Consider the following 12,725-nt stretch of genomic DNA (forward strand, 5'->3'; position numbering starts at 1 on the left):
GATCCAGAAGTACCCCTAGACTGCGTACCTGTTCCTTCTGGGGAAGCGTGACCCCATCCAGAACAGGCAGATCAAAATCATCTCTTGAGTTCCGACCCCGCTTTGTAGCCACTCCCCAGCCCATCTCCCCACTGCTGGTGGAAGAAAGTTGGATTCTGCCTGGATTTGGAATCTGGCTTGCCATGAGACAGAACCTGTTCCTCTTGCCCAAGTATGACTTGAGTTCCATGTTTGCAAGTAAAAACAAACTCCTAAAGTGCTTTCAGGCAGGGCTTTGCCCCCTCCAAGCTGAGAGCATACTTCTCGGAGGCCCTGGTGGATTCCAAAATAGCTTCGGCTGCGGCTTGTTTGCCCTCCGGATATTTTCGGCTTTAAAAAAAAAGTATTTGCCAAGTGTCATGGTCTTATGGCTGTTAAAAGGGGTAACACAGATTTGCAAATAATCACATAAGGAGAAACGTCTGCCTTTGGTGCCTTCAGTGTGTCCTGAACAGACTTGTCAGCAAATGCTGAAATGTTAAAAATTCTGCACATAATTTTTGATTATGAATTTATAATTTATGAATTCATTTAATCATGAATTAACTTCATAATTATTAATTGTGAAAATCAATGTGGGTATTTGTTAAAACTGCAGGGGAGAAGTGCTGCTGTAGAAGAGGCATGCCTTCCTGTGTGAGAGAGCAGGGGAAAATATTAGAAGAGAGAAGATTCCCTGCTTTGGGGGGGGGCGGGGTTTGCAGAGAGAAGAGGGAATGCCTCGTCTTCAAAGAGGCATTCCAAGCCATCTCTAGTACTACGACTATGAATATTTATATCCCGCTTTTCAACCAAAGTTCCCAAAGCGGTTTACATAGAGAAATAAAAATAAATCAAATGGCTCCCTGTCCCCAAGGGCTCACAGTCTAAAAAAGAAACATAAGATAGACAGCGGCAGCAACAGCCACTGGAGGGATGCTGTGCTGGGGATGGAGAGGGCCAGTTGCTCTCCCCCTGCTCAATAAAGAGAATTGCCACTTTAAGAAGGCGCCTCTTTGCTCAGTGAGTGTGTCTCTGAGAGGAGGGGACTACCTCGGCTTAGAGAAGAGACATTCTGGTCCCAGGATGCGAGAGAAGTCTGGCTCTGATGCTTGTTGAAGTTACCACAACAACATAAATAAGCCAGCTTTTTCCCCTTTCTGCGTTTGCAGATTCAATCGATCCGTTGATCAATTCACTAAAACTTAGACTCAACAAAAGATTTCTTTGAATGGGGTGACATCCCTAGTTTTGAAGAGTGGAAACCACTCTGTCCTTTTCTAAAGGGGCCCTTGGCCGAGATGAGAAGGCGGCTGAACTGGTTGCCCCATTTGGCATGTGGAACTGGTCTTGCGAATGCTCCTCCGGCCAAGGGTCGAATGCAGCATTCCTCTCCCTTGCGAAACGGACCCTGTGCCTGGCCTGCGGTTAAATCCAGGCCCCTCTGGGACTCCGGACTGTCCTGTGCTGTGTCAGTCATGTCACTCGGGTAGATCTTTAACCAAGAGAGCAAACACACCTCTCCCTCTGCCTTTTGAAAGCGGCCCAGGACAAGCCTCCCCGCAGGAAGGCCGAGTGTGGAGGAGGCATGATCTGGCGGCACTGCGGTGAAGGAGCGGACGCCGCCTCCGGGCTGTGAGAGTGTCTCCATGCAACCTGGGGAAAGTGGCGTGGACAGAGGCCATTCTCCTGCGTCAATCCTGTTTCTGGGAAGGCAGCTGGGGAGCGCCCGGAGCCAAACGTTTCCAACGTTCCTTCCCTTGACGCCAACTTTTCCAGCCCCCCCCCGAGCTTCAACGCAGTAGCCTGGGTGCAGGATTCCTTTCTGACTCCCTCCCACCCCCGGGCCATACGTGCTTGTCTAATCTTCTCGGGACACAAACACACACACACACACACACGTGCGCGCCCTGGCGGTCTCCATGCTTTCTGTGCAGACTGGGGAGACAAGGGGCGCTTTGTCAGGCCAGGGAGCCCGGAGCGCCTGGCTTGGGTCAAGCTGTTGGCCAGCCGGCCTCTCTTGCCACCAACTTCTGGGCGCTCTGCCCAAAGGCGAGGAGCAGCCTCTCTCTCTCCCCCCAGTTCTGGGTTTGGTTGCTTGCAGCTTTGGGGAGGGAGCGTGGTGGTTTGCCTGCAGCAGGAAGGAACTCCGGCCTGCCAAGTTGAGAAGGCAGAGTAGGGTTGTTTGTTTGTTGGTTTGTTTGAAAGAAAACGGAGCCCTGTATCTTTGCAATTAGATTAGGTCGTGCGTGGCTTAACCGTCTTCTGTCGCCATGGGGTGGTGAACTCTCACCCACATCTCAAGTTTCCTCTCCGTATTGGGCCCGATTTGAAGTTTTAAAAAGAGGTGGGGAAAGTCTTAGATGCAGAAGAGATGGGCCCCAAAGGTGGTGGTGCACGGTTTGGGAAGGAAAGCTGCCCCTTTTGTTAGCTCAGAGGTCCCTAACCTTGTGACCCCAGATGTTGTTGGACTACAACTCCCATCATCCCCAGCCACCCTGGATGTTGCATGATGGGGTATGTAGTCCAACATCATCTGGGGACCAGTGTTCCCTGTAACAGGGATCCCCAGATGCTGTTGACCACAACTCCCAGCACCCCCAGCTGCGGCGACCATTGCAGCTGGGGATGATGGGAGTTGTAATCAACAGCATCTGGGGTTCCCTGTTGCAGGGACCACAGCTGGGGACCCAAGGTTGGGAACCCCTGCATTGGCTTATGGCTGTGTCCCTCCTCAATATCTTCCCTAACCTCCAAGTCTCTCTTGTGGTATCTTGCTTCTCACAGTGGCCAACCAGATGCTTCCAGGGCACCCACAAGGAGGTCACAGCTCTTTCCAGCTGCTTTTGCTCTTCAGCAGCTCCTACTGAGAGGTGTCCTGCCTCTGATCATGGGGGCTCTGCGTGGCTGCCACCCACCCCTACAGCTCTTAGACCCCTCGGGTGTGTGGGAGCGCCTCTCTCTTTAACTCTTAGGAAGGGTTCGCCGGTGGGGTTGGAGGGGTGAGTTCCTCACTGCTCTGCCGCTGCTTGTGAAATCTGATTCGCGTCTGTTTGTTGTGGAGAGCTTTTTAGAAACTTTGCCCTTGAGCTCGCTGCTGGGGTCTGCCCCGGTGTCCTCGGCAGTTGTGCTTTCTGGGCAGTGGGAAACATTTGGTCCCCCAGGAACCTCTGGTCACAGTCCCTAATGTGTGGAGAACCCCGTGCCTCTTGGGTGTCTTCTGTCCCTCCAGTAAAACCATTTCTTCCTCTCTCCCCCCACAGAACGCCCAACTCTCTTCCTAGCTAGTCATCGAGACTGGTATGGGTAATGGACAAGCGGCGAAAGGTCAAGCAGGTTTAAAACGGAAAGATGCCGAGCCCGGCCTCCACGGACATGCTTTGCCGGAGGTGAGCGGAAGAGGGGATCGGGTGGCTTCACAGCCCACCCAGCTTCGGATTCCTTTAGCAGTTAAAATAAAAAATAAAAACCTTAGCACTATTCCCCTCTCTTTTCCCCAGCACCCCAAACGAAAGGTCAAGTGTTTAGTGTGAATCTGGAAATTCCTTGCTTCCTTCTCCAGACGATGAGTTAGTCTAGTCTTTTCTCATCTCTCTGCCTGCAATGGATTTCAGGTCCTGGAAGTTCACAGGGCTGTGTCCGGAGTTATAAAGTACATGTTTGTTTTGCTTTACAAATGTATGTATTTTTACATGCCTGGGGAGTCTCCTCCAAGTACACAAAGTCCTTGACTTTATTTGTGGATGCTCCTCTTCCACTTCTAACCCAATAGGCACTTGGCTGCCCCAACTTGCTGTTTGGGTGCCTAAAAATTTTCTTAGCAACCAAGATGTTTGCCTACTCACTCCCAAAGAGGAGGGCTGGTCTTGTAGTAGCAAGCATGAATTGTCCCCTTTACTAAGCAGGGTCCATCCTGGTTTGTGTTTGAATGGGAGACTACATGGGAGTGCTGTAAGATATTCCCCTTAGGGGATGGGGCCGCTCTGGGAAGACCCAAAGGAGATCAGTTGTGTGAACAATACTGAGCTAGCTGAACCAAGAGTCTGACTCAGTATAAGGCGGCTTCCACTTTAGTGGCTTATTGAGAGAGAGCAAGAGGGGACCAGCTCTCTCCCAATTTACAGTGTATTTTTTGGCCTCATTCCTGGTCGCCTGGAGCCAATCTTAACTCGCCATAGGTGACTGGATGAGTGGATGTTTATACACTTGCTCTTGTGGGAGGCTCCTGGGTTGATTGGCTCTTATAGCTCTGCTGGTTCTCATCAGCATCTCTCCATGACCCTCTCTCTGTCCAGGGTGCCCAAGAAGGAAGGAATGTCCTCAATTCCCTGATGTCTGGGGCGTTAGCCGGCGCGGTGGCCAAAACAGCAGTGGCTCCGCTGGACAGGACGAAAATAATCTTCCAAGGTATTTCTGGGAGGGGTGAGGATAAACAGAGGCATGAGGGATCTTCCCATCTGTCTCGGCCCGACAGCTGGCTTCATGGCAGGCGTGTAATGACAAAAATGAACAGGGTCAAAACAGAAGGGAAAGAGATTAGTTGTTGGAGCAGGAGAATGACGCTAAAGACTCTGTAAGAAGAGTCGGGCACTCCCAAATATCTAACCTGCTCTGCAGCTTGGATTGTGAGAGAGCCCAGGAGAGAGGGAGGGGTGTTCGTCGCTGGGGATTAATCTTCGGATGAGATTTTAGCAGGAAACAATTGGGCTCGGTTATTTTATTGTGTTAAATATTTGCTCATCCCTAGACTGGAGGAATTGAGGGCAGGCAGAGTCAAGTTGAAGCCAGAGAGCTGGCAGGAACATTACAGATTGCAAGGAGGGAACCAGCAGGCCTCCGGGTGGGGCCGTCAAGGTTATGGGCAGCGGGAAAGTCCCGGGCAAATTTTATTGTAGTATTTATAAATACATCGGAGGGAAAGGAAGGAAATTGAATAGCTGCTATGAAATTACTGCTGCTACTTATATACCGCTTTTCGACAAAAGTTCTCCAAGTGGTTTGCATATAAAAATACATAATAAATGAATAGGATGGTCCCCCGCCCACAAAGGGCTCTGTCTTAAAAAGAAACACAAGGTAGACATCAGCAACAGCCTCCGGAGGGATCTGTGCTGGGATTGGGGGAGGGCTAATGGAACTGGGATGGAAAATGCTTTTCCGTTTTGCTTTTTGTATTTTGTTGTTGTAAAGGGTGAGGCACCACATGAAAATTGTCCAAATTCCTGGACAAAAACAAGTCTCCAAACTGTTGGAACTCTCCAAATGTTTCTATTTCAAGTCAAGTTTTCTTTACAGTCCTAGACCAAACAAAATGTGTCTCTTTTTATTATACACTATGCTGGACATACTTCTATCCTGCCCTTAAGAGAATTTGTTTTGATTAGTTGTCCCTAGTGTGGTTTTCCCAATTGCAGCTTTGAGTATCCACGACTGGGAAATTGTGAAAGGTCTCGGCAACCACAACCCGGCTGTCCATGGTTTGGCGAGATTTCTTGGTGGTTGTGCTTGGGGGTTTGTTTGTTTGTGTGTGTGGGGGGGGGGGTTCGGGGGGATGATTGGGGGGGTTCGGGGGGATGTTTTCTGGGGGTGCCCTCTCACTCTACTTGTTCACTATTGGTGATTTAAAGAGATTCCGGGTGATTTTTGGTGATTCTTTTGGTCATTTTTTCTGTATTTTTCAGTCTTTTTGCGACCGTGATTCCCCTAACCCCCTGTTTCCAATGCTCGCCAACTGCAAGGTTTTCCCCGAACGGAACCCTCACGGTTGGCGAGGGAGGGCTGTATTCTAATCTCGAATAAATCAAAGCCAGCTCCTCTCAAGTGTTTGTTTCATTTCTTCTCCCTTAGCCTGATGTGACTGATTGAATTTTTGAGCCTGGAGTTTCTAAGCCCTGATGCTTCATGCACATCTGTGTGTCTTTTTCTCTTTCAGTGTCTTCGAATCAGTTTTCCGCCAAGGTAAGGCAGAGTGCCGTTTTTCCTTTCTTGACTCACTTGCCGTTCGACATAGGAAGCTGCCTCCTGTTAAGTCAGACCATTGAGCTCCGTATTGTCCACACGGGCCAGGAGTGGCCCTCCAAGGTTTCAGGCTCGGGGATCTTTATTTTATTTTTATATTTACATCCTGCTTTTCTTCTGAAGTGGTACAGCAGGGAACTTGACTAACAAGCAGAGGGTTGCCGGTTCGAATCCCCACTGGTCTGTTTCCCAGACTACGGGAAACTATCGGGCAGCAGCGATATAGGAAGGTGCTGAAAGGCATCATCTCATACTGCGCGGGAGGAGGCCATGGCAAACCCCTCCTGTATCCTACCAAAGACAACCACAGGGCTCTGCAGTCGCCAGGGGTTGAAATCGACTTGACGGCACACTTTACCTTTCTTCTGAGGAGCCCAGAGCAGTGTACATGGTTATTTTTATCCTCACAACAACCCTGTGAGGTAGGTTAGGCTGAGAGAGACATGACTGGCCAGAGTCACCCAGGAAGTTTCATGGCTGAATGGGGATTCGAACTCGGGTCTCCCCGGTCCTAGTCCAGCACTCTAACCACTAAATCACGCTGGCCTTTTCTCCAGCCGTACCTGGAGGTGCTGCTGGGGTTTGAACCTGGGGACCTTCTGCAATGCAAAGTAGGGGTTCATCACCCGAGCCATAGCTCCTCTGCCTTATTATGTAAACCTAAACTGTGGAATGAATCATATTCTGCAGTGGTGGTATGCACACACAGAAATGACACAAGAATTCTGCCTCCCAATAATCATTTGTTTTATTTATAAAATAAATCTTATTTATTTATTTCTGTGTAAACTGCCCTGGGCCATTTTTGGAAGGGCGGTATAGAAATCAAATTAATAATAATAATAATAATAATAATAATAATAATAATAATAATAATTATTATTATTATTATTATTATTATTATTATTTGTGCTTTGCTCTCCACTCTAAACTGAATGCTCAAGGCAGCTGAGGGCATAAAAGAAATAGGAAAACTACCACCAAACCTCAACATTAAAAAAAAAAAAAAGCACAAATGTTAGCTGATTGTTATGCTGACTGTTTTCAAGGAATGATGATTGAAATACAGCATCACATGGAGATGTTCCTGTTCATTACAGAACAGATGCAGTTGATCTGAAAGAAGTCATTTCAGCAGCAAAAAACTGACTTAGAAACTGACAAACTAGGTCCCTATGAAGGTGCCCCCTACTGAGTCAGACCCTTGGCCCGTCTAGCTCAGTGTTGTGAACTCTGATTGGCAGCGGCCCTCCATGTTTTCAGGCAGGTTTGTTTGTTTGTTTGTTTGTTTGTTTATTTATTTAGCATATTTTTTATACTGCCCCAAACGCAAGTTCTCCGGGCAGTTTACAAGACAATAAAAACAACCAAATAAAAAGATTAGCCCATTTCAACCATTTAAAATTTCAGAAACACAATTCATTGCCCACATCCTACCTGGAGATACTGCCAGGGATGGAAAACCGGGGACCTTCTGCACGCAGAGCAGGTAGTCTGCCCCTGAGCGATGGGCCCTTTGCTGTAGAAACCTGCTGGGCACATGGAATTCAGGGGTAGACTACCACTGAACATGGAGGCTCTGCTTAAAGCCTTGATAAGCCTCTCCTCCACGAATTAGTTTAATCCCCTTTCTGAGCCACCTATGCCCGTTCCTGCTTCCTGCACCAGCAGCGTGTTGCAGAAATTGGGTTCCACGAGCTGGTCTTGCATCATCCCAGCTTACAGATCTCCCTCTTTCCCTCACCCCCCCGCCCCACTTTGTCCAGGAGGCTTATCGACTGATCTACCGCACCTACCTCAATGAGGGCTTCTTCAGCCTGTGGCGTGGCAACTCCGCCACCATGGTCCGGGTGATCCCGTATGCCGCCATCCAGTTCTGTGCGCACGAGGAATACAAGCAGCGTCTGGGCAGTTATTACGGCTTCCAGGGAAAGTAAGAGGAAATAGTTTGGGCCTATATATCAGTGGGGGGACCCTCTTGGCTGGGAAGAGGGTGGGCTGCTGAAACGGAGGGTGTCCTGACTGCTGGAGCTCTGTGATCTCTCCAAAATCTTCTGGTGTGACTGACCAGCCTAGAATTCCCCAGATACGTGAAAAAGGAGGGCCTTGGTGGGAACCCCTTCCCTTACTCCCGGGACTGGGTGGAAGGGGAAAGCTCTTTGTACATGCTCAGGGGCATCTCTCACATGGCTACGGGTTAAGATGGGGCTTGGAGGGCCCTCGCCGAGTCCTGTCTTGGCCTCATGCCCACCTGGGCCCACAAGGAGCCGGCTGTGGCCAAAGTGGTTTCTGCCTGCAGAAGGAGGAGAGAAGGAAATCTCTGTGGTCTGTCTTCTCTCTCTCTCTCGGATTCAGGGCACTCAGCCCACTCCCCAGGTTTCTGGCGGGCTCGCTTGCAGGCGCAACAGCGGCCATGTTGACGTACCCCCTGGATCTGGTCCGCGCACGGATGGCAGTGACGCCAAAGGAAATGTGAGTGGTTCTTGCCCAGGCCGATGGGATCTGGGGGTGTGGGGCGCTCGCTGGCTGGGCTAGAAGTCCTCCCTTCTGGCCTGAAATCGGATTTCAGAGCTGGCAGGAACTGGGGGCGTCTTCTAGTGTGACAGAAAGGCATTAATGCCTTTCTGTTGGTTAGTGACCCCTGCTAACTTGGCAGAGAGGCATATTTAAAGGGGCAGTGGTTCCATTCAGTAGGGGGAGAGCAACTGTCCCTACACAGCCCAGGAGAGCACTGCTCCAGTGGCTTGGGAGCCTCCCTTGTAAGCTCTTTGGGGCAGGGAACCATCCTTCAGGTCCTCTTATGGCACATAGTTTGGGCCTGAGAAAGGGAGTAGAAGGCAGCTTCCTATGAGGAAGCTTGTAGAGCCAGGGTTCCCGACTGGTGGCACTCCAGATGTGGTTGGACTACATCTCCCCCACTGTTGGGGATAGGAACAGCCCTGCTGCTGGATCTGGCCCGAGGAGGCCTGATCTAGTCCAGCATCCTGTTTCCCGCAGCAGCCCACCTGGGAGTTGTAGTCCAGGGACAGCCCTGATGGAGAGCAAAGCAGGGTGTGTGTGTGTGGGGGGGGGCAGCTCTTTGCCGCCGGCTTGCCCGAACTCTCTTCACCCCCCTGGAATGCTCTAAAAAGAACACCCCTTGGCAGTGCCCAGAAAGCAGCGCCCCCAGCACCCCTGCAGTGTAGGCCTGGCCAAGCAGCTGGCTGGCACCGAACCGACCTGGTTCGTCTCGTCGCCTTCCCCTCCCCCCCACCCACCCGTGTGAGGCCGTGCTTTTAAAATAGCCCAGATCTCTCCGGGCTGCCCGCTGAGCAGCCGAGGCCAAAAATAGCTGCCGCTGACAGTGAGCTGGCTGTGCCGCCAGTTTGTCCTCTGCCCTCTGAGTGAGTCCTGGGAAAACGAGTGCCCCGGGCTGGAGCTCTCCGAGAGGACGAGGCTCTCCCTCGCTCTCCAGAGGGCCGCATTTGCTGTGAGTCTGGGGACAGAGCCTCCCCTCCGGCGGGACCGCGCGTGGCTCTCGATCCCTGCCGGCAGCGCTGGCTTCCGCAAAAGGGAGTGAGCTCCTGGCTTCCCCAGCCTGCCGGCGTCCCCACTCTGGCTTTTCGATGCCCCTCTGTACACCTGCCTGCTTGGGCGTCGAACGGAAATCCAGGTGCCAGCCTTGGAATCCTGAGCGTTTGGGGTGGTGAAGCCCCCGTCTGGTTCCGCACCCTCTTCCCGCCAGCAGCTGGTACGCAGCGAGATCCTCGGAGCGTCGCTGTGATTGGGCAGACGTGTTCAAAGGACACGAGCCACTGGGGGCCCCTCCCAAAGAGAGGCCGCCCACCCGTTGCCATGCCCAGCACCCTGCTCCCTTCCCGCTGCCACCTCCAGTCGCCTCCGCTGCCACCCGTTACTGCCGCCGCCGCCGCTGCCACCCGTTACTGCCGCCGCCGCCGCCATTTCTCTGCCAGTGCTTGTGCTGGGGAGCGGGGAGCTGGGCGCTCTCCTCTCCCACGTGACAGAGAGAAAGCAGCCCACCGACCTGCTCCCTGCTGCACCTGCCGGCCGGGAACTCCCATCGGCTGCGGCCACTTTGTGGTGCCTGGTGCTCTTGGCAGGGAGTGGGTCGGTGGGCTGCTTTTTCTCTCGCGCGTGCACAGAGGCGTAACTAGGGAAAACGGCGCCCGGGGCAAGCACTGAAATGGCGCCCCCCCGCCGCCCCCCAACATACTACATTATACTTAGGTTTTTCCTCACAAGCGCCCGCCGCCGCCGCCAAGCCAGGCCACTGACTGGCTGCCAGGCGCCAGCAAAGCAATGGGGGGGCCGCAGGCGGCCAGGAAGGGACCGCTCGTGGGGAAGGGGGCACCGACACGCTCCCTTGACTGCTGCAGCGCTGCTACACTGAGCAGGAAACATTTGTATTAACAAAAAATTAAAAAATTTTTTAAAAAATTTGGTCATGGCGGCACCCCCCACGTGACCAGAAAAGATGGCGCCTGGGGCACGTGCCCCCCCTGCCCCCCCTATAGTTACGCCTCTGCGCGTGCATGCGCGTGCTTGTGGGAGAGGAAACAGCCCAGCTCTCCAGCATGAGCGCCGGTGGGGACAGGATGGTGGCAGGGCAGGGAAGAGGCTGTGGTGGGGGCGGTGGCAGGGCAGAGGGCAGATCAGCCCCTATATAGAGATGGTGGGGAGCGAGGGGGCGGGGGTGGCAGGGCAAAACCCTGCTAACCCTGTGGGGCAAGTAGAAAACGAAGATGCATAAAAATATTATGGGACTTCCGACTACAAACAGACAAACATCTGCCACACAATACACCAGATATCACTGTAGTCGAGAAGAAAGAAAAACAAGTCAAAATAATCGACATAGCAATACCAGGGGATAGCAGAATAGAAGAAAAAGAAATAGAAAAAACCACCAAATACAAAGATCTACAAATTGAAATTGAAAGGCTGTGGCAGAAAAAGACCCAAATCATCCCAGTGGTCATTGGCGCCCTGGGTGCAGTTCCAAAAGACCTTGAAGAGCACCTCAACACCATAGGGGCCACAGAAATCACCATCAGCCAATTACAAAAAGCCGCTTTACTGGGAACAGCCTATATTCTTTGGCAATATCTATAATAACAGCAACAACACTGATAATAAAATCTAGCCATCCCAGTTCCTTGGGAAGGACTTGATGTCTGGATAAAACAAACCAGTCACTAACACCTGTCTGATTGTCATAATATGACATATTATGTCAATAGATAATAATAAATAAGTAAAAGGGGTCTCCCTCCCTCCCCCGGGCTTCCTGTGCCCATGGATAGACTGCTTCTGAACATGGGGGTTCTGTTCTACCCCTCACCATCCCACCCTGCCTCCGAAAGCGCTCCCAGCGCTGTGGCCCCAGAGACACTGGCCGTGGTGGCGGGCGTGATATGCCGCAGGCTCTTCCGAGGGGTGTCTGTCTATGTCCAGGCTTTCCTCTTGAACGTAGGCAAGGAGCCAAGCCCAGCGCCCTGCCCCAAGCAGCTTCTGGTCCACACTTTGAAGAAAAAGAGCCTGGAAAGGCAGGAGCAACGGGAGTGGAGGGGGTGCAGTCCCCCCACACACATACATGCTGAGTTCCCCTTGGTGTTGGGGACGGTGAGGTTCGTTTGACAGTGGTCCCCTCCCCACCGCCTGCCCCCCACTTCCCACCGCTGCCCCCACGAGCCATTTCCAGCCTGCAGCGGCGAGCAGCTGGCCCAGAGACACGCAACGTGATCCCTTTCCCCGAACCTCCCGGCAGGTACAGCAACATCATCCACGTCTTCATCCGGATCTCCCGCGAAGAAGGTCTGAAGACGCTGTACCGGGGCTTCGCACCCACCATCCTGGGGGTGATCCCGTATGCCGGGCTGAGCTTCTTCACGTACGAGACGCTGAAGAAGCTCCACGCAGGTGAGCGTGCTCTGTGGCCTGCAAGCTGCCTTCCGCTCAAGGCTTCGTCCAGGTGGCTTGTAAAGGGTCTGGGGGGATGTGGGGAGGGGTGCTTCTCCTCTCTTCAAGCACTCGGGTTCAGGGTCATCCAACATGTCTGTCTATTCAGGACGGACCAAAGAGTCCTTCACACAATGCGTACTTGAGCTTATGGAACTGACTGCCACAGTACACATCGGCCCCAGACGCATTTGGGAAAGGGGGAGCGTATCTCCTGACTGTGAGTGCTACAGCAGGATCTCCATGCACAGTAGCAGCCTACCCCCAATTTTCAGTGGTTGAGGAGCAAACGCTGGCGAGGGCTATTGCCTTCATCCCCTGCTTGAGGGCTTGGCTTGCTAGGAGGACCTGTTTTGGCCGCTACTGGCAATAGGATGGTGGATTAGACAGACCTTGGGGCTGATCCAGCAGGGCTCCCCTTTGCTTCTGAGTGGGGCGTTCCTTGGATTCTTATCACCTTGCTCAGACCTCCAGCGATAGTGCTGTCGGGCCCTCCCTCCGGCTCCTGGAGGGATTGATGGGGGCAGTCACTGAGCCACGCGGCGGCAGTGAGGGGAATCGCGGGACCTCCAGTCCATGGCCGGTTGCGTGGCCGGGCAGGGGGCCACGGGAATGGGCCAGAACTGCCCTGGTGGATGCAGGGCACTCGTTAAGGAACGGGCCGCCAGGGATGAGGAGGTCGGCAGGGACAGGGACCAGCTGGCCCTAAAGGCTCCCGGAGAAGAGTGGGG

General features: G+C 52.6%; 1 protein-coding gene across 3 annotated transcripts in view; it reads left to right on the plus strand.

The window, feature by feature from the left end:
• The window catches only part of SLC25A42 (solute carrier family 25 member 42), a 29,267-nt gene that overhangs the window by 12,064 nt on the left and 4,478 nt on the right, over positions 1 to 12,725 (plus strand). For all 3 annotated transcript variants that reach the window (XM_053299479.1, XM_053299478.1, XM_053299477.1), the window contains exons 2-7: positions 3,282 to 3,407; positions 4,314 to 4,425; positions 5,951 to 5,976; positions 7,803 to 7,969; positions 8,392 to 8,508; positions 11,804 to 11,955. In XM_053299479.1, coding sequence (XP_053155454.1) covers positions 3,321 to 3,407; positions 4,314 to 4,425; positions 5,951 to 5,976; positions 7,803 to 7,969; positions 8,392 to 8,508; positions 11,804 to 11,955 — 661 coding nt within the window. In that variant the 5' untranslated portion in view covers positions 3,282 to 3,320. The remainder of the gene's footprint in view (positions 1 to 3,281; positions 3,408 to 4,313; positions 4,426 to 5,950; positions 5,977 to 7,802; positions 7,970 to 8,391; positions 8,509 to 11,803; positions 11,956 to 12,725) is intronic.

This window comes from Hemicordylus capensis, chromosome 2 (genome assembly GCF_027244095.1).
Source record: "Hemicordylus capensis ecotype Gifberg chromosome 2, rHemCap1.1.pri, whole genome shotgun sequence".
NCBI lineage: Eukaryota > Metazoa > Chordata > Lepidosauria > Squamata > Cordylidae > Hemicordylus > Hemicordylus capensis.